General features: G+C 41.4%; 1 protein-coding gene across 2 annotated transcripts in view; it reads right to left on the reverse strand.

Moving 5' to 3' along the window:
• LOC124126830 (four and a half LIM domains protein 2-like) overlaps positions 1 to 23,251 on the reverse strand; it is a 161,258-nt gene that overhangs the window by 131,800 nt on the left and 6,207 nt on the right. The window contains exon 1 of one of the 2 annotated variants that reach the window (XM_048384394.1): positions 4,953 to 5,075. The exons of the other annotated variant lie outside the window; for it this stretch is intronic. Within the exon in view, the coding sequence (XP_048240351.1) occupies positions 4,953 to 5,042 (90 nt within the window). The 5' untranslated portion in view covers positions 5,043 to 5,075. Of the gene's footprint in view, positions 1 to 4,952; positions 5,076 to 23,251 lie in introns of those variants that run through there. 2 annotated transcript variants of the gene reach the window in all.

The following is a 23,251-nucleotide window of genomic DNA, read 5'->3' on the forward strand; positions in this document are numbered from 1 at the left end:
CTCCAGGTAAGGAGATTGTCTGAGTCTGCCATCAACCTGTCAAGGTTTGATTAGAGATTTAGTTACAGCATGTCAAGCAAATCCTTGTTTGGAGGACTTGTCTGTGCAAACAGGGATAGCTCTAGACTTTGGAATTCAATCCTCAAGTTCCACTAACACAAACTGACTTAACATCAACTACATATTTTTAAAGTAGCGTGATATGCTCTGAAGCACCACACAAAAGCTGACTGCGGTGGCTCAGATCACCTGCACATATTTATGTAACATTCACTGCAAATTGTTTCAGTTTAACTGCTCTCACCTTTACCATGTTTTACAGCCTTTGTCAAGATTTCTTCAGATCTGTGTTGATCTTTTATAATTTGAAGTCTTAGTAGTTGTTTGAAACATAATATTCTACTTTTTCATAAACAGTGTCCTACAAGCCATCATTTTCTACCAAGCAGCCCTAAACAAATAAATAAAGCCTCTTTATTGAGGGTTAAAAAAGAGATAACAAAAACAAGTCATAACACATTTGTGGTGAGGCTATTAAATATTTCTTGATCTTACTCAACAAGTTGGTCGATGATTGATTCAAACAGAACTTCAAAACATGAACACCAGAGAATAATTAGTCTTGAATGTCTGCCGAAAAAGATTCAATAGGACGTAATAGCCAAAATAGTGATGAAGTTATATAAATGGGTAACTGAAAATCAGTGATGACACCAGGTGTTCACGAAAAGGTTAAATGTCTCCTGCTGTACCGATAGCACACATCATGTAAACTTCATGCTTGTGAAGGGGCGGTCGGTAGCCTAGTGGTTAAAGTGTTTGTTCGCCACACCGAAGACTTGGGTTCCATTCCCGACATGGCTAAATGTGTGAAGCCCATTTCTGGTGTCCCCAGCCACGATATTGCTGGAATATTGCCAAAAACTGTGTAAAACCATACTCACTCACTTACTTACTCATACTTCTGAAACACAACTAAACAGTATGGTTGGCCCTGTTTTGTGATGGCCAGTAACATCCAATTGATAAATAATAAGTTTGGTTTATCATGGTATGATAGTAAAGTGCCTATTGATAGTCATGTGGTATTATATCATTGTTTAAATCTGTTACATAAAGGACACCAAATACGTAGGGTTAATTCCCAGTACATGTGAGTTTCCTCCATCACTGGGAGAAGACACTGTATTGATCACAAAGTATCCTGCCAAAACATATTTGAAGATCCCTGAACATCGTGGTCAATTTGATAGCTTTCAGAATTTGTGGAGGTCAATTTTGTGCCTAAATGTGATGGAACTGCCAGGACTGTGCATTTATTAAAGCTGATACAAGTCTGTTATTATCTCTATCACGTGTATTGGGGACAGCCTTGTGATTGATGATGACTAACATCGTTAACTTTGTGGGTATTATATGGAATTTTTCATATCACACCCATATCAACCTTACACAGTCATATCACACCCCATATCAACCTTACACACCCATATTACACACCATATCCGCCTGACACACCCATATTACACATGTCTTCATGGAGTTGGCTCTTTTGTTTATACACCCTGATTAGATAACAACATACATCTGTATCTCCCTCCTCAATATACACTGACTAAATAGCAATATACATCTGCATCTCCCTCCAAAATACACCCTGACTAGATAACAATATACATCTGTATCTCCCTCCCAAATACACCCTGACTAGATAACAACATACATCTGTATCTCCCTCCCCAGTACACCTAGACAAGATAATAATATACATCTGTATCTCCCTTCCCAATACACAAAGGCTAGATACCAATATACATCTCTATCTCCCTCCCAAATATACACTGACTAGATAACAATATACATCTGTATCTCCCTCCCAAATACACCCTGACTAGATAACAACATACATCTGTATCTCCCTCCCCAGTACACCCAGACAAGATAATAATATACATCTGTATCTCCCTTCCCAATACACAAAGGCTAGATACCAACATACATCTGTATCTCCCTCCCAAATATACACTGACAAGATAACAATATACATCTGTATCTCCTCCCCAATACACACTGACTAAATAGCAACATACATCTGCATCACCCTGACTAGATAACAATATACATCTGTATTTCCCTCCCCAGTTCACCCAGACAAGATAATAATATACATCTGTTTCTCCCTTCCCAATACACAAAGGCTAGATACCAATATACATCTGTATCTCCCTCCCAAATATACACTGACAAGATAACAATATACATCTGTATCTCCTCCCCAATACACACTGACTAAATAACAATATACATCTGTATCTCCCTCCAAAAACATAATGGATAGATAACAATATACATCTGTATCTTCTCTCCAATACACCCTGACTAGACAACAATATACATCTGTATCTCCTCTCCCAATACACCCTGACTAGATAATGATATATATCTGTATCTCCTCCCCGAATACACCCTGACTAGATAACAACATACATCTGTATTTCCCTCCCCAGTTCACCCAGACAAGATAACAGTAAACATCTGTATCTCCCTCCCAAATACACCTTGACTAGATAATAATATACATCTGTATCTCCCTTCCCAATACACAAAGGCTAGATACCAATATACATCTGTATCTCCCTCCCAAATATACACTGATAAGATAACAATATACATCTGTATCTCCTCCCCAATACACCCTGACTAGATAACAACATACATCTGTATCTCCCTCCCCGAATACACTGCTATCTGTTTATTGTTATTTAGTCTACTGGGGAGTGAGTTATGAATGGATTTGTCAATACATGTACTGAAACTCGAATTCTCCTCCTGTGAACCCACACTAACAGGTACTTGCTCCACCACCCTTATGATGAATGTTTACTGATAACCACCCACACATCAAGTATCAAACCAAACACATTATATGGACATATTCTTTCTCTCTGTGTACGATGATACACTAAATCAGCTAGGTCACACAATTGTTTGATGGGTCAGTGTGACCCACACAACGATGTGGCCAAACATCCAACAGTGTTTGACATGCACAATGTCCTGGTGGTACCCACTCCCAGTAGTAGATCAACATCACATGCTTTCACTGACAAACACATGGATACATCCTGTTTAAACCATTAGACACTTTGTTACTTGTACATGTTCTCAGATTTTAACAAGGACACTGAAACTATTGTTGAGACTGTCATTGCGTTTACCTCAAACAGCTCTAGAGTTAAAGTCGACTTAATGACCATCTTTGAATATATACTAGGGTGCATAAACCTGGCCTGCAATTGTATATTTGAAAAGGTGATCTTTTCATTATTGAATTGAGTAAGGGGATGACTAGACTAACATCTTGTCTCTGAAATGAACATATTTTACAGAAAAGAAACAGTTGTTAAAATATAGTTATAGAATATAATAAAAAGGAGCCCAGAAACTTGCCAAACATTATAGACTTGCGTGGGCTTCATTGGATATATTTTTTCAGTGTCTGTATGACAGACTAGGGGACGATTGAAAATTATGTTATGCCAGTCAGCAATATTCCGGCTATATGATGGCGGTATGTAAATAATCGAGTCTGGACTAGACAATCCAGTGATTGATATCATGAGCATCAATCCACGCAATTGGGATCGATGATATGCATCAACCAAGTCAGCGAACCTGACCACCCGATCCCGTCAGTCGCCTCTTAGGACAAGCATAGTCAACTTTTACAGTTGCTGAAGACCTATTCTACCCTGGATCTTCATGGGTCACAACCATTTTCACCCGATGTAGACCCAGAAAGAATATCAGGAAGAATACTGGATTGTTTATAAGGTCCAGTTGTCAGAATGGCAACTTTGACGGATGGCAAGGACGTGTTAACATTTCAGTCTCTTCACTCTCCCCCTAGTGATGTCATGATAGTGGTGCCGCAGCTGTATCTCCCAAGACACCAAGAGACCTCTGCATGACAAGCAAACACATGAAACACATGCCCACTAAGACAATAGTAGCTTGTGAGTGAATTTGATTTTAGTAATATTCCAGTAAGATTACAGTAAGGCTAACATCCCTAAAGGATAGGTGTGTCATTTTCTTAAATAAAAGGCGGCGGTCTGGTGGCCTAGTGGTTAAAGCGTTTGCTCGTTACGCCGAAGACCCGGGTTCGATTCCCGACATGGGTACAATGTGTGAAGCCCATATCTTGGTGTCCCCCACCGTGATATTGCTGGAATGTTGCTAAAAGCAGCGTAAAACCACACTCACTCACTCTTGAATAAAACAGGGGTCATCTTTATTATGTTTGTAAGCAAACACTCTGACTACTGGGCTATGCCCCTTCTCAAGAAAAAGAAATGAATCTGCTTGAACGTCTTATCATACACTGACAACAGTTTTTAACAGGAATAATAATAATAATAATGGTTTTCTTGTAAAAATCATATTGTAGGTGCTGATTATCATATGCCTTTATGATGGGATAACGGCAAGGTAAATTCAACCCACATGACATAACTGACAACACACACGCAAACATATATCAATATTATTAAAACTGATATATGTTGACTGACATGCCAAAGACACGTGAGATTGAAATGAATCGGGGGTTGTCATATCAACTTGGGGGAAAAGTGTAGCACGTGCAGGTCGTGCACTCAGCATCAAATTGTAGTTGCCATCACCGTCTGTAAATTTAATGTCGAGAGACAAATAACTCCCCGTGAGTGTCGTATCCATGGAGAAATGTCCACTCAAGCGTCTTTCAAGTCGCGTCACTTTATATTACACCTGTTGGCTACAGAAAGGTGCGAGAGTTTGGATCGTCTGCCTTGCATACCTAGCACCTGTTCATGGGATGAATCAATGCGTCTTTAATTAAAACTGAAAACGATGTGACAGAAAGATTGTAAAAGTTGTTGAATATTTATCACGATCTCGTTTACTCCTACCTTGGCTCTTGCGATAGTGTTCACATCTAAAATATCCCCGAAATCGTCCGCTAAAGACCCATTCACCTGCACGGTTATATCGTCTGCCATGCTTGTGACGATAGTGTCGTGTGCAAAAATGAAACTGTCCGTCGACAGTGTTGACAGAGCCAAAAGATAATGTTTCAAAATCCTGCAAGCTTGTTTATTTCTGTTAACACTTTATATTCTAAAGTCATAATGAATCTCTTTTCATCATCTCTAATCAATAAACTGTCTTTTATGTTCGTGAAGCGCAGATTGACTTGTAATCCATTGGGCATGTTTTATAACGTTTATTAACCCCTGTGGTATAACAACGGCCTCCGGTGGCCAGTGGTTATCCATAGAAGTAAGTATGCACATATTTCGGAATATTAACTTATTCAACATGCAATATGATACATATAATCTGTTCCATTCAGCATTTTTAATTACCTCGGGTAATATATCCTATCTTACGCTTATAATACATGCACTATTACTTTGCAACTACAAATGTTCTAAACATTAATGGCCGTCCCGATGACTCAGTTTTCACCTCTCCTGTTCCTCGAGGATAAGGGTCATTACGCCACAGCACATACCTACTACGTCTGTTGAACTCGGGGCCTTGATCAGTCACATCAGACAACATTTTGGAAGAGAGATGAGTACGAACGTACTATTTCTGTCTGACAGGTAAAAGGTTATTTGTTTATCTCGAACGAACACTCAATCATTGCATTTCTTAAAATATTTTCTCTATCTAGACGACACAAAATGAGTATTTAATAAATTCATCACCTACTGGGATCAAAATAGGTTTGCTAATAAGATACATATCAAGGAAACGAGTGCGGATCTAGCATTTTTAAAAGGAAGGGGTGTGGGTGGGTGGGGAGAGTTGTCTACATTTTGGTTTTCAAAAAGACAACCCCCCCCCCCCCCCATTTGGTTTTCAAAAAGACACACACACACATTTGGTTTTCAAAAAGACCCCCCACCCCCACCCCACCCCACCCCTACACCCCCTTGACGGATGCGAAAGACGGAATAGTTGTATTGATAAACATGCACCATTCATTTCTGCATTAAAATATAACTACTCATTGAACATAATACAAATGAGAGTCTTTTGATGTAATGTGGACTTAATTCATTCCTGCATAAACAGATGTAACAGGTGTGACCACAAAACAATTGAAACAGAACTGAAGACCGCTTTAAGCCCTAGGCACACGGTCACTCCAGCAATGTCCCGGTCTATAAAATTCGTCAACGTTGTTTGAGAGCATCCCTCGTTTACACAGTGCAGGGGCTCTCTCGCTGCAATGGTCATTATGAAAGGACAGTCTGTTCCCGACGTCAGACAGCTCAGGTCAGTTGGCATTGACAGTTCAGGTGTAAGGACCTGACTTCACGGACCCGCCCACAGAGGATCGGGTTACATCAATCGAGTAGGCGCCGATGTCGATAACCAATGGGTCTAATCCCCACTGTGTGTGAGGACTGCCGGAGTCAGAGAATCGGATTTATTCTGGAGGAGACAAACCGCTGCTGAAAGAGGCAATCACTTTGAGGGAATTACAAACTGTTTCTGCTTCAGCCTTATTTTTTTGGCGGTTGGATTCGTAATCAGATCGAGTGGGCGCAGCGGAATCGTTTTCGAATTTTGGTGTCGTGTGCAAAATGAATCGGTCTTCAGATCACGAAGTGAATTGTTTCAGCGTCAGATTGTACCCACATTTGTAAGGTTGCAAGGTCATCTATAGTTTCTGGTGAAGTTATTTTTAAGTCATGTTTTAACTAAGACGGCCACAAATGGTTTAAACAACAGCGAGGTGTTAAAAAGTAAAGGTCGGTATCCCAATCCACTTTTGGAAGAACCACGACTGTCTTAGGGTCGGTTCACAATCTATTTGAAAATATTGTACAATGTAAACTACCCCCTTAAGTATTGTGTACGTTTTAAGCCCCCCCCCCCCCCCCCCCCCGACACACACAAACACACACACACTTCAATAACTCATGTACCAAATCATAGATTACTTGAAAGACTTGATGATAGAGAAACATCTGACTGTGATGTATCATAATACAGTAACTGTAAAATACACTTGTGAATCCGTGTATGTTGTCAAATAAAGTTAACTAGAAAGATGTATGGCAGTATGTACAAAATTGCTGCTTCCACCCCCTTACATGTGTACAAAATTGCTGACCCCACCCCTGTATCCCCTGAACAATAATGATGACCGCCCCCTAAACATCCTCACTACCACCCAAAGCCATAAATTATGAACGGTCCCTTAGTTTGACGTTACTGGGCGATGCTTTAACCACTAGGCTACCCAACCTTTTCACTATGGTGGATATACGTCACGTGACAGTAGTTTCTCACATGTGCAAGTTGGGCTCAAAATGAGGTATTTGAAAAAACTATTGGTAGAACGTGATATGCTGCTTTTTTTTCTCACCAACAAATATCCACAAACGACAGATCTCGAAATCTCTCAAAGAAAGGTTAGCAGATTTTGTATCTATTTTATCACCAATATTCATAGTTTAAACACATTTGGGGATACCTGGTCAGAATAGGCCCCTAGTAACTCAAGGTTGTAAGAGCCGCGACGGTTTGAAACGTAGCCAGGTTCTGTGACCTGAGTGATTCCGTGTCATACTGTCGACATATGACAGAAATGGTTGTTCATGCTATCACTCACTTGTTTGTCATCACCAGAGTCGATTAATTACAGAGCGACGTCAGTATTGCTGACGGTGGCATAAATAAATTCACTCAGTGACTTGTTTGTCCTTTTCTAAAGACAAATGATTTGAACTTCCTGAATAACTTTATATACGTGTTAAAACGGGCGGGCGGGTAGCCTAGTGGTTAAAGCGTTCGCTCGTGACGCCGAAGATCCGGGTTCGATTCCCGACATGGGTACAATGTGTGAAGCCCATTTCTGTTGTCCCCCGCCGTGATATTGCTGGAATATTGCTAAAAGCGTCGTAAAACATACTCACTCACTCACTGTTACATTAAGCATGGGGTACTGGGCTAAAACAAATCATTCATGTTCACTCCTCAGTAGCGAAACTATTTATCCATTTTTTCAATCATAACGGACCTGATACAGAATTCTTCCGTCTATCCTTAACCTCAAATTATACTCTTATTTCAACATCGGTAATGGGGTCACATTTGAAGTGATTTAAAATTCAAAGCAGTTTCGTGTCGTATGTAATGGTGCGCCACAATAAACAAAGTTCAAAATGAAGCCAAAGCGTTAACCGTATGTTGAGTGAATGTAGACATCGTTTAGAACACCCTTCCCACTTCCTATAAACAGTGTTTCTTTTGATAATACTCAGCATTGTGTATATAGTTACTCTTTGAAGAAATATACATGACATGATACACCTCAGGCGGAATGATTACGAAATCACTCCCATTAAAACACTGGGCCCTCCGTCACTGTAAATAGCAATTACGTGTATACTTGCACGCATACGTTTGTTCTATTATTAGCGGGCGAACGTTGTAAACTTTCTAATAAACACCTGTCTAAACTGCTGGGCAAAAGAAAGTATGCGCTTGAAAATTTAATAGGCTGAAAACAGTCGTCGAAACGCTGCAAACTTAAGATCCCAAAACACAACCAGCTGGCTGGGAAGGTCGCTAAACGAGAGAGAGAGAGAGAGAGAGAGAGAGAGAGAGAGAGAGAGAGAGAGAGAGAGAGAGAGAGAGAGAGAGAGAGAGAGAGAGAGAGAGAGAGAGAGAGAGAGAGAGAGAGAGAGAGAGAGAGAGAGAGACCAAGCGTGCAACCGCAAACCAGCGAGCCCGACCACCTGATCCCGTAAGTCGACTCTTACATCAAGCAAAGTCACCTTTTTCGGCAAGCATGGGTTGCTGAAGACCTATCCTAACCCGGATCTTCACGGGTGAGCTGACTTAATAAGAAAATCACTTCACCGATAACGTCACTTACGGCTTTGACTCAAGGACGTCCTACATTCCCCTTGACTCAGATGACCTGATACTGTTGTGTTTCTGGTTGTTATCAAACATATATCAAAACCACATGACTACTGGGTGCAAAAGAACCATACAAGCGTCTTAAACACTCTGACCTTGCTGTGACCTTGACCTTGCTCGGTAGATTTTGATCTGGAACAACCATCATGCCACAGGATTGTACAAGTACAGGTGCACATATGGAGATGAGTCGTACAACCACTACCCAATGTCCCTAGCGATGACTTTGACATCGCTAACAGATATTCCACAGATATAATATTTGAAACAATAAAAAAAAGCGACAATAGTCCTTCCATAACCACAAGAGACCCGTGAAGATCCGGGACAGTATAGGTCTTCAGCAACACATGCTTGCCGTAATAGGCGACTATGCTTGTCGTTAGAGTCGACTAACGGGATCGGGTGGTCAGCCTCGCTGACTTGGTCATCGATCCCAATTGCGTGGATCGATCCCTATGATGTCAATCACTGGATTGTCTGGTCCAGACTAGATTATTTACAGACCGCCGTCATATAGCTGGAATATTGCTGAGTGCGGCGTAAACAACAAACAAACCAAACCATAGCCGCAAGAAATCTCTACTAAAAGCAAAGTCGATTGTTCGATTCCGTCTGTACCATGAACATGTTATACCCGTGAAGATCCGGGGTGGAAAAGGTCTTCAGCAACTCATGCTTGCCGTAAAAGGCAAGTAACGGGATCGGGCGGTCAGGCTGACTTGGTTGATGCATGGCATCGTATCCCATTTGCGTGGATCGATGCTCATGATGCCAATCACTGAATTTTCTGGTCCAGATCGATTATTTTTCAGACCGCCGTCATATAGCTGGAATATTGCTGAGTGTGGCGTTAAACAACAAACAAACAAACAAACATGAGAATGTTAAGACTTGTTAAGGTGTCAGGCAGATATCAAGTTTCATCAATTGCGTGGATCGATGCTCATGATGCCAATCACTTAATTGTCTGGTCCGGCCAGATCGATTATTTTTCAGACTGCCGTCTGGAATATTGCTGACTGTGGCGTTAAACAACAAACAAACAAACATTAGAATGTTAAGACTTGTCTAGGTGCCATAAGGTCCATGCTTAGGCCTTGATAATGGCATCATTGTGTTTGGCAATGACCAGAACGATGACTGAAGTATTTTGGCTGATTTTAAAATAAACTTCCTGAGCTGGGTCAAATCAAATATCATGTAAAAGGATGGGGCAAACTGCATAAAATACGTTTTGATACAGTACCATACATGTTATTGAGTGTTGTGGCGGCAGACACATTTCAGTCTCGTCTTAAGGGTCTCTTTAATACACAATTGTAATCCGTATTCGAACTTACAAATTATACAAAGGACTAATTTGTTGTGGCCCACTTGGGCCCCTTTACCTGAACATTGCCCAACTTATTTTGACTTTATTACTCATATATGTGTACACGACTGCAGGGTAGGAGTTTACATAGATGCGTATAGGTAACGTGTGTGGAGTGTACTTCCACTGGCAGGTACGTGATGAATGGCGCTGATATGCACACGCACCGCGGGCTAAACATTCAGGTCGTCTTGAAAACAAGTCTGAACATGTACTATTAAAACTAGCTCTAAATTATTTCAAGGAGGACTAGGCTCTGGCTTTATCCCCGCTGTCTGACACTGTCCGCTAGGCGCAGACTAACACTTAGTCCCAGAAATATAGTTTCTTATTTAAAGATATTAAATATCTAAAAAATAAATAATAAAATCCCAATGGAGCCCAGAACCATGATTAACTTCAGAGCTGAGGCAATCTAGACTTGCCCAATCATTCTAGACTTGAGTTGGATTCATTTTAAAATTATTCTGTAGGGTCGGGGAAGACAGAATAGATGGGGCTCATTAGCTGCCGTGAGTCGATTTGCTGGCTAAAGCAAATAAGCGTAACAAGAAACTAGGCTACCATATGTATGTATGGACAGAGGAAATAAAAATTTAGGAAATATTTCTAAACACATTTCTGAACAATATTTTTTTTAACCTTATCCTTTCATATTGTTCATTTTGTGTCTCGTAGGCCTTCAGGCCGGATGTTGTGTTATGTTCGTTTTAACTTTCCTGTCCTGTTTTATACAGCATGTGACACACAAAAACATACAATATATATATATATAAGTCCAGTTTCCACCCTTGTCGAATTAGGTTGGAATTGTGGAGTTACATCTTGGCTGGACTAACGGGTCTATGCATAGTCCAATCAAAATCGCGTAACGAAATCAACATCCGGTTCGAAAACTGCCGAGCAGTTTTCGGTCGATTGCAGGATTTGCAAAGCATGTGTACCGCCAACTCAGCGTCAACAGATATATTCGAAATCTCTTCATGGTTTTAATCAAGGCATTTACGGAAATTGATGCACTTCGCGAAGTAAGACCCGTTTTATTACAATATAGAGTTTGGTTATTGATCAGATCTTCTTGACTGTACGCCTCCACTTTGTTTGAAGTAAATGCAAGTGATATATGAGAGGTGCAATCTGATTGGTCAATAGGAGGGACACATAAGGGACATTACTCGCAAAAGCCACTGGTGGCGCTACGATCGAGCCCAGAAACTTCGGCAAGGGTGGAAACTGGATTTTTATAGTCAGTTAACGCCCTTGCCTCGGGGAGATGTTCTTTTTCAGGCAACTAAATGCATTGTAGACAAAAATCTGTATGCCCTTGTTGTCATTCATGCCTCATAGTATAGCCCTACACGTGTGATTTGTCATTAACCTGATGTGTCAGTGAATGTCTTTATTGCAGGCATAATTAGTAGTACAGCCACTCAGTTACCATTGTTTGTTTGTTTGTTTGTTTGTTTGTTATAGACCAATCAGATTTGACACTTATGTATGTGATCACGTGAGAAACGAAGTTACAAAGACCCATACATGACACCGGACAAGATTCTTTGTGTAGCTGCAGATTTGTGGGATATTGTTCATTTATGCGGACACTGACGAGTAAATAACGCGAAACAAGTCAGTATCTAATATTATACAGGCATAGGACATTTATCGGTTAAAATTTGCATTTCGGGTTCATGTTATGGTGTAGCAGGGCACAGAATTATTCTCGGTCTTGTACGCTATCTTTGGGAATTTCTTCTCTGCGAAAAAGACAACACTAAGGAGAAAAAGACAACACTAAAGAATTATTTCAAGCCTTTTCGTTTGTAGATACGAAATCATCTTTGTCAGGTCACGACGTGAGTTAAACATGTTATATGACAATAAAAGCAACGAAAAACACTTCCATTATCACAAGAAATCTCTGCTAAAAGCTGCCGCGAATAGCTGCAAAACTGCTGATGCGTCTTAAGCATAGACACCAAAGACTGGTGCTGCTGGAATATTGCTCGACATCAAGGGAAAGTTTACTTTAGGAAAGTTGAAGTCATCCCTCTTGCCATGCATACTTGTGGACAGTGTTTTGGCACATAAGCACATGTACCTCGTATATATCTTATTTCCCTTCTATCCTCTATCAGTAACCAATTGGAGGTTATCTATTCACACGTGCATATTACATGCAAATAAGTTTTCCTCGTTCACTTCTGAAAGTTCTGACGTCATATGTTGTTCCAAACCATGCATGCGATATTGGATTTGTTTTCTCCAGATCAGCCGATAGTTCAGTAGCAACCAAATGAAGTCATGTGATGTGTTAATTAATATCTGCTATATTTGCTCACTGAGGTAGACATGATTGTTTTCCGAGATAAACATTATTCAGAATTATATCGTTTAAGACACCATGTGAACACAAGGGCACACATTAGACTGACCTTGTTTCAGTCGGTTTTAGACACGACGTTAATCATTTCTATGCTATCAGACAACTGCACAAATACGACGGTAACAGCCTGCTGTCTACCTGAACCGGAAATCCAGCATCCGCCATTCCACTGTCGTCCGCCATCTTGTCTAACATCCGGGTTGCATCAATAATTTTATACGTATTGCATTCTTTCATAACGACTTTATGGGAGTTCTCGACTGATAAATGTTGTTTCAGAATACCACCAGTGACCTCAACACGATGGCTCACACATTGCACTCATAGGTTATACAGTATAACTTTTTGATAAACTCACCTACCAACCTGACGCCCGACGTGTCAAACTTGCGAGCTCGATCAATACACACGGAGAAATGAAATATTTCAAATTGCATGAAGAGTTTGAAAATAGATTCTCGACAATATTGATAAGAGATTTGATAGTCTGTAAGCAGGTGTACACTAAGGTGCTTGCCGTTAATTCTTTAAAAGTCTCTTCACAAATTTGCTTATTTTTGATAATCAAACGAAAATGATGCCAATTAAACACCGCGTCCCAAGAGGAGTGCAGTCTATATGCAAATAGTTGTTAGCATGTAGTATGTTCTCAGCTGCTTGAGTTTTTACTTTTCAACAAACATAAGTTTTTGCTGAAACGGTGTTAAGCCGGGTGTAGTATTCCGGAATACAATTGATTTCGTATAAAAAATATTGACAATTAGAAGTTGGTTGGTTGGTTTGGTTTGTTGTTTTACGCCGCACTCAGCAATATTCCAGCTATATGACGGCGGTCTGTAAATAATCGAGTCTGGACCAGACAATCCAGTGATTAATATCATAAGCATCCATCCACGCAATTGGGATCTATGACATGCATCAACCAAGTCAGCGAGCCTGCCCACCCGATCCCGTTAGTCGCCTTTTACGAAAAGCATAGTCGCCTTTTACGGCAAGCATGGGTTGCTGAAGACCTATTCAACCCCGTATCTTCACGGTTCTTTTTTAGAAACAGGAAGTAGATTCATCATATTTTTCTGTTACTGGAATCTGACTGAAAACAGTACGGGTCTTATTTAAAGGGTGACACCATAATTAAAAGAATGAAAGTCATCATCACATGTAGTAGTATGCTGAAATATATAATTTTAGTGTTTGATGAAGAAATTTTTGAGTTACTAATAGTCAGATTTGTAATTTATTCTTTACAGATTCGTAGTAATTCCTTTTCTCACATTTTAAAGTGCAAATGTACTTATTTCTGGCTTTCGAAATACTTTCGTAACGATGAAACGTCATTAAAACATATTAAGCATCCCCAAAATCAGTCACATCTTAGAAAATTGCACTCTATGTCAAGCCAAGGTTGTGTTCTGCGTCTATGCGTGTCATACTCTGTGAAGCATATTGCTTCTTTGTCAGACATGTTGAGTGCATTATTAATATCCGAAAGAACTGTGCCACAGTCTTTCAAGCAAACTAGATATATCAGGTGAAAGTAAATTCTCCCTGACTTCATCATTATTAACGCACGTAAACTGAAGCTATTATCCTCGCCAAGTGCCTCCTGTGCTTTTTAACCATCCTCTATAAATATCCTCTAACTCTAAACATATAACGTCAACCCCAGACAATAACCAGTCTCGATTATCTGCCGAGACAGAATCCACTGGGCGTAAAAAGCAAAATAGCGGTGAAAAAATCTGTTCTGTTTCTTGTTTAACTCCGCACTGAGCAATATTCCAGCTACATGACGGCGGTCTGTAAATAATCCAGTGATTGACATCATGACCATCGATCTACGCAATTTGTAGCTATGACATGCATCAACCAAGTCAGCCTGACCACCCGATCCCGTTAGTCGCCTCTCACGACAAGCATAGTCGCCTTTACGGCAAGCATGGCCGGGATGCTGAAGACCTATTCTACCCCGGATCTTCACGGTTCTGGTGAAAAATCAGTGATGACACCATGTGTTCGCGAAAGGGGTAAGCATGCCCTGCCCTACCGGTAGCACCGGCCACTCACGCAAATTGCATATAAAGTAAGTGTTTGTTAAAAAACTTTGTTTGTTGCCTGACGTCACGTGACTGAAATGGACATCGTACAGGTAAATGCTCGGACTCTGACCTTGTAACGACACCGAACTCCTGACTATGTAAAGGAGCTTGCAGTAGTATTGTAATCAATGACACTTGTACCCACTGCTAAAAGAAATGTAAAATCACCCACACCCGCATCTGAACCCCACCTTCCATTCGTGATATTTAGATTTATATGTATACAAAGCTTTAGTAATGAACGCCCAAACCCGTCTGTTATCATATCAAGTATAACAAGTATTATGTATATATGAACATTGGTCCAAGCTAACGTGACTTGACATATGTAAAATGCAATCAATTCTTACTAGTTCTTGAATTAAAATCCCCACACTAGGAGTGAGTGAGTGAGTCATAACGCGGCCCCTTAGAAAACTATTCTTGTTACATCACGTGTGGCAGCTTAACGTGGAAAGAAAGTCCGAAGTGATGCAGGTCTCATTCACAATTCGCACTGATTAGGATACTTTCTCAGTGGATAGGCTGGTAGATTCCAATAATTAAATAACTTCAACAACCATCGTTTATTTGAGCTATCCTCGCTTGTCATGCCGACACGCCCTGTATAAATGGGTGCTGTTCAGTGTGGCGATAAAACGACTCACTCACTCACTCGCCCGGTGTACCCAGCCAGCCAACTTTTCTTAACTTTTTACGACAACAGAAAGCGGCCCCGATATACAAAGACCTCGACATACGCACGTGGCAAGGGGTTATGGGTCTGTGACATATAGCGCTATTCGGCTACACTTAGACTTACACAGGTCTCTAAGGCAATAATTAGTTTAGATCTTAATTTCTAGATTATGTTGCTGTTGTTAGTTTGTTGTTTAACGCCGCACTCAGCAATATTCCAGCTATATGACGGCGGTCTGTAAATAATCGAGTCTGGACCAGACAATCCAGTGATTGACATCATGAGCATCGATCCACGCAATTGGGATACGATGACATGCATCAACCAAGTCAGCGAGCCTGACCACCCGATCCCGTAAGTCGCCTTTTACGACAAGCATAGTCACCTATTACGGCAAGCATGGGTTGTTGAAGACCTATTCTACCCTGGAATCTTCACGGGTCTCTAGATTATGTAATGATAAGAACAAGTTGTCCCTTCAGGTAGTGTCCACATATCTAGACTTTCCTATTAGGAGGATAGAATTACCACATCCATGGAGTTTTCTTTCAGCAAAGCCTTGGAGCAAGGCTAGACTACACTGCACAGAGAGAATACTGAAGCCAAAGAGGGGAGGGGCTCAGGGGGTCAAGTAGCTACAGGGGACACCGGGGCAGAACAGGTCGTCATGCCCTTGTACGATGCGAGGGGTGGCTCAGTGGGTAGTGTACCCGCTCGTCACCACCACAATGGACCAGTCTTCCACAATACAACATCCAACTCGTATCTTATCTTGTCTCCCTCACCTGCAATACGCTACAAGCGGAATAAAGTTATCTTTCCCACTCTCGCTCAATCCGACACGACCTCACTTCAGGAATATTTAACACTTCAATAATATTCTCGTAACCACCTGACGCGGGTTGCCATGAATCCCTGTGGGAATGACGCCCTGGGTCATTTATCAACCACAAACACGATATTTGCAGATTTCAGCAAAGATGAAAGCCTTGCGAGTTTCTGAAGACAACAAGATGGCCACCTCCTTAGTGCCTACATACCAGTTATACTCAAACACCAATCCGACTTTTACTGACATAGCAAGTTGATAAATACGTTCTTTAAGAATGGAAGACACCAGTTACTGTCGGCTAGATGTATTATACATGAGGATAATGAGATTTTTCAAAAATAATTTACTGCCAACAAGTTGGTGGTCAGTTTATTACTGTTAAGATGTCGCGAAAGTTGTTAAAACGCCCCATCACTTGTTAGAACACATGTACTCAGTGTTGTAAAGACAGAGTGAGTGAGTGAGTGAGTGAGTAAGTTGGGTTAAACGCCGCTGTGAACAAACACGTATGTCAGGACGTGTCAGCGCAATGTGGGAAAGCCTGAAGTGATGCAGATCTCAGACGTTTACCACTTTGCTGAAACCCACGAGCACGGGTATGGTGCTGACAAACCTAGAAACATGTTACAATCAGAATACAGAAGAAATGTGAGTGAGTGAGTTTGATTTTACGCCGCTTTTAGCAATATTCCAGCAATATCACGGCAGGGAACACCAGGAATAGGCTTCACACATTGTACCCATGTCGGGAATCGAACCCGGGTCTTCGGCGTGACGAGCGAACACTTTAATCACTGGGCTACCCGACCGCCCCTACAGAAGAAGTAATATAAGGGATGAAATGGCACCATGTCACAATGTCCACGTATATGTTCTCATTAATTACCAGTTGCAAAGGAATAAAGAAATTTAGAAAGAAGTGAAATATTAACTATTATTGTTATTGGAAACTGCATTTCCCCCTAGATGACTTGCAGACGGTATTGTCCAATCGGATTCATGGTTCTGTTAAGGATTCCGGGAAAACAGTTGACCAGTACCTCATGCAATTTGAAGGGCATTGGGTGGTCACAATGGAGGATCTGGCTGCTGTGTGTCGTCGTTGTCGTGGCATTGCTATCAGGCACTGGTTTTATCTGTGGAACAATGGGTGGGATGAAATGGGGTTTACTGTCGCGACGTGTGTGTGTACGCGCGCGTGTGTGTGTGCTTGTCCTAGTCGGACTAATACCGGTTTAACATGAATACATGAATACCCCACTCAAACACAGTATACTAACTGCAAGCCGGCCAGTCCGCGTCGTATCCCATTAATGCCGAACGACAGGCAGGGTAACAGCAAGTACCATCTTTTAACGACTTTTGGTATGACGACCAGGGATCGAACCAAGGACTTTACGTTCTCCAGGCGGACGCTCTCTCCACTAGACCACGGAGGCGGTCTCAGTGTAATAACTCCACAACAAAGGACCAATTACAGGTTTCAAAAGGTATCATAATCTGTTTGGACCAACGTATTCTCAACGCTGCAGTACCAAAAGTTCAACTCTGGCATTTCACTAAACACCGTACGACAATAAACGCTGTTTCCAATTGGTTAGATAATAGACCTGGCGTTAACACCCCACCCCCTGCCTACCAGAGACAGTGAGGGCGCGTGGCGCTAACATCACGGTGACGTTTACGATCGCATACAGAGCTACTTCACCCTAGAAGCATAACATAATCTATCCATTTGCTGGCACCTGCTTCCATCGATACGCGCTAAGGTAGAGTAAACGAGCGTCTGGCACAAAGTATGTTTTGGTAATTAATTACACAACCAGCGCCAGGTTCGAAGTTGTGTCGAATTTAGTGTGGATCGTACGAAATGATGGCGGGCCATCTGCTCAATGACGTCACTTCCGTTCGTTTCAGATGGCTCGGAGCAAGGCAATAACTTACATGCCTTTCTAGTATGTCACATTCAGATGAAATTCGTGTATTACATAGGTTTAAAACGAACACAGGTTGGAACTTTTCTTACAATTTGCAAATATACTTGTATTGGTGTTTATACACGACGTGTTGACCCTTTTCGTGGACACCTGGTGTTGTCACTGATTTCCAGTGGTCCATTCATATAATTTTCACAGCTATTTTTCCCTGTACGCAAAATGGAATCTAGACTGGCTCTCTTGCAGTGTCAATGTATATATTGCTGGACTGCTGCATGCAGGTCTCGTACAAGACAAAATCAAAGGCACACGATCAGATTTGAAATTTGTTATATTCTATCCATCTTCCCGAGGCAGGAACGTCCACTAGCCTCTTTATCAAAGTCTTGTTTCCACACATGCCACATCAAGCCCACTTTCCTGTGCTAAATATGATTGGACTATCGCACATGTCGATAGTCCAATCAGAGAAGCTATACGAGAGAAGAACAGCTATCTGATTGGATATCGAGTTTTCATTACAAGGGGCACAACTCGTGACCTACGCGAGGAGGTGCCGGGGTCGAGCCCAAAAAATGGCCTTGATGTGGAAACTAGGCTTTGATATAGGCTAGTGGATACACTTGCCTCGGGAAGATGTATTCTATCTGACATCTCTTGATGCAAGAAAACAAATTGTAACATTAACCACCTGGCGCGTACGGCATGCTTTCCAATAAAAAACTATCGGCTAAATATAGACTGAAAGACGTCGCAACATGAAACTGTCGACAGCTCACACTGCTGTAGGCATCATGATCACGCAATCCATCCGTCTTTATCTAGAAAATTGAACTTAGTAACTTGAATGTTCAAGATATAAACAGAGAGGGGGGGGGGGGGGGGGGGGCAGACAGAGAGGAACTCGATGATAGCGTGTATAGCATAATATATATAGAGGGGTGTGATATCTTTCTCGATGATAGCGTGTATAGCATAATATATATAGAGGGGTGTGATATCTTTCTATACGAATATATATGTTATACACGTTATCATCAAGTTCCTGTGGTGTGTGTGTGTGTGTGTGTGTGTGTGCGCGCGTCTACATATGTGCTATCTTTACATTTGAATTGCCATAAAGATAATACACATGTAATTTCTTGAATTGACATCTACACGTTTAGAAACCTGTAAAGGTAAAAAGGTTTAAGTGTGTCATACTTCTAAGCAGCTGTGTCTGAGGGGTACATGGGCGGTTGGGTAGCCTTGTGGTTAAAGCGTTCGCTCGTCACGCCGAAGACCCGGGTTCGATTCCCCACATGGATACAATGTGTGAAGCCCATTTCTGGTGTCCCCCGCCGTGATATTGCTGGAATATTGCTCCAAGTTGCATAAAAATCATACTGACTCACTTTTAAGTAACAACATGCATCGTTAAACTCTGTCCCTGTCTAATGATGGCCACACACGTGCTTATCAGGCTGCGCTTTGTAGTTGTAAATCCAGTGTAGCATAATGTGACTAAATAACCATAGAGTTCTGTGGAAGCAGCGTCAGCGATTGAGAGAGGTCATCATAAGTTTGAATCAATTCCGATCAAATCAGACAGCGATATGGGCAATTACTGACAACAACGGCTCCGAGCGCCAACGTGTGCACTGCAGTCGAGACTGGCTTTTTGTTGCTGCAGCGTAACTATGTTCATCAAATCTAATAACGAAGACAGTGAGGATTATAGGACGAGGCAATCAGGACTTAAAAGTGAAACTCCCTTACAATAACCCCCCACGAAGCATGTGTGTACGCGCGTATCTTGTTCCTGCAGCGTCACTGGGACAGCCATGTTGCAAGAGCGATGATGTTGATGGTCGTAAACGAAATGCTCTTAATGCGTTCTACGTTAAAAGTCGTAAACGAAATGCTCTTCGTTGAAAGACGTAATTGAAATGCTCTTCATGCGTTCTTCGTTAAAAGTCGTTAACGAAACGCTCTTCGTGCGTTTTTCGTTAAAAGTCGTTAACGAAACGCTCTTCGTGCGTTCTTCGTTAAAAGTCGTTAACGAAACGCTCTTCGTGCGTTCTTCATTAAAAGTCGTAAACGAAATGCTCTTCATGCGTTCAAAAAGAAACAAATGGGGATGTCACCATTGATTGGAAGAAGTATATCACGGTTCAGCTTCATTGGTCCAGCAGTTTAAGATGGGATGATGGTGATGTTTACAGAGGTGAAAATGCTTCCTAGAAAATCGAAGAGCATGCTCCAAACGGAAAAAATCAAATAAAGATAAATATATACAATAATATTTCGAAAAAACGCAACATGTGTGTAAATCCCTCTCCTTACTAGACAAACGTCAAATTTTATTGTATTTTGAATAAATATAACAATAATAAGTGTCTTCATTTTGCTCTAAAAATCCAGACACTTGGTATCTGCTCAAAGCACTATCTGAGATTATATACATTATACACACACAAACAACGGAAGCAACAGGAACGGAAAGCTAGCAGTGACAATGTTTTACGCCGCACTCAGCAATATTCCAGCTCTATGACGTCGGTTCTGTAAACAATCGAGTCTGGACCAGACAACCCAGTGACTGACATCATGAGCATCGAGCTGCGCAATTGATACTGTTTTGGAGGTCTATAAATGGGATTTGATGGAGGCTAGTGTTGGTTAGAGCCGAATATCATGGGGCAGAGAGTTCCAAGGAAGGGAGGCCGAATGGTTTTAGGTGACGTTTCGGCGATCGAGACTAGCAGACCACAATGATCTTGCATGTTCATGCCTGGATAGTATATCACTGAGGTACTTTGGAATTGTTTGATGAAAAAACTGGAAGGTTAGTGAAGGAATTGATTGGTGTGCATTGGCCCATTAATACATTCAGTGTATATGATAGGGTCAGGCAATAATACGCAACCCCTCCACCCGCTTGCATAGTCAAGTGACTTAAAAAAAGTGGGCCATTCTTGCGGGTTTTTTTAACAATAATTCAAGATTAACAATTTGGAACACAAAGATTGTCTTTTCAACATACATCTTATACTTTAGCGCCGTGTTGACGCCTTGCTTGAAGGTGTCCTTGCATAAAACTAGTACACATCGCATCATCAGGTTCCAACTCTGCTATGTAAGATATTGATTGCAGTTTCATGTCGACGTTCAAATAGAAGGTACTATTTTAAGTCATCAAGAACAATATAAGACAGGAATGGGAAGCCCCGGACACATCCGAGTTCCTTACGACTCCATGTAGCCGAACTCAGAAACGTGAACATGTTTTTCTTACTCCAACCAGATTTGAAAAAGTGTAAGCCTCTTCCCATCCTCCTTCTCTGAATCACTGCTGTATTGGACAAAAATATTTTTTTTAAAACAGACAGAAAATGGCATTACGATATTTTTGTTATAATTCACAGTTACAATTGCTTGACGCTATCGCCAACTGGAACTACTTCCAGCGGCGTCAGCATCATCGGAGTGAAGTGATGAATTGCCGGCCTGACATCTGCCAAATACATTACAGTTAGTGTATAATACTCAGACATCTTCACCACTGTCATAATCTTCAAGAGCTCGTCCTTTTAAGGAAACCATTTTTACGTTAAGCCCTCTCAATTTCAGTGTTTCGACCAACTCGCAAACAGGCCGGTATCCAAGTATGACGTTTATGTCATAGTATGCATAGATCTACAGTTTTATGGGGTTTCTTCCCGGAAACCCCCATCAAGGTAATTATGGAACGCTGTCAGGAGACTAGTTAATCGCCGAGTCTCAGCGATTATTTCATCGTCTACATATTGTAAACTGGGATGGATGTCTCTACCAGGTTGGCTTCCTCTTTGCGCTCATCCACCGACAAGACACCATGTATGCAGGATGTACGCCAATAATGCTCACGAAAAACATGCAGTAAACACTTGGTGTTTATAGTTGTTATTTTATGCTTTTGCTTTTTCTGCCGTTGCCAAGCCGCGCACACAACTCATACCACAGATTGTGTGTAGTAACGACTGTGTACGTTCTTGTGTAGTGAAACAAAAATAAACACTGGCAGATTTGCTAACATGGTTCCATTGTTAAATTTAGGATGAAGTTGGCAGGATTAAGCACACGATGAGGATGGCATTACCACAGTTTCGTGTTGTTGTTTAAGGCGCACTAAGCAATATGAGTGAGTGAGTGAAAGAGTTGGGTTTAACGACGCTTTTAACATTATTCCAGTTATATCACGGCGTGTCAGCTTAATGTGGGAGGAAAGCCCGAAGTGATGCAGGTCTCAGACGTTTACCACTTCGGTGAAACCCACGAGCACGGGTATGGTGCTGACAAACCTAGAAACATAATTGGGGCGAACCGGGATTCGAACCCACAATCATAGGTTTCTGGCGTGTCAAGGGGACGCAACTCTGCTCAGCGAATTGCGGCGCCTTAGACGACTGGGCCACCCGTACACAAGTACGGACGTAAGGGCGTAATATTTTTGAGACAAAACACGTTTTCATAAATTTAAAAATGAAAAATTAACAGTGTGAATTTCGTGATGAAATATGACATTTATTGAAGACATCGGCGCCGCATTTACCGATACATCTAGAGTGAGTGAGTGAGTTGGGTTTAACGCTGCTTTTAACAGTATTCCAGTTATATTACAGCATGTCAGCATAATGTGAGCGGAAAGGCCGAAGTCAAATGGGTCTCGGACGTTTAAAACTTTGGTGAAACCCACGAGCACGGGTATGGTGCCTCCGTCTAAATGAAATTATCTTGGGACAAAGTGTTGCTCATGTACATACATTTGAAGAACAATCCCATCAACCTTACACACCGACATTTGGGCACATTCTAAGGGGCGGACCATTTCTAGGTGGGTGGGTGGGTTCTTTATTTCTAAAAATACCCAAAACAGCTCATACTTTTGTAGCTCCCCGATGTTCAGGGGTATTGTTCGGTGCACGGCGAGTAGT

The sequence above is a fragment of the Haliotis rufescens genome, unplaced genomic scaffold (assembly GCF_023055435.1).
Source record: "Haliotis rufescens isolate VD_foot unplaced genomic scaffold, xgHalRufe1.0.p SCAF_5, whole genome shotgun sequence".
NCBI lineage: Eukaryota > Metazoa > Mollusca > Gastropoda > Lepetellida > Haliotidae > Haliotis > Haliotis rufescens.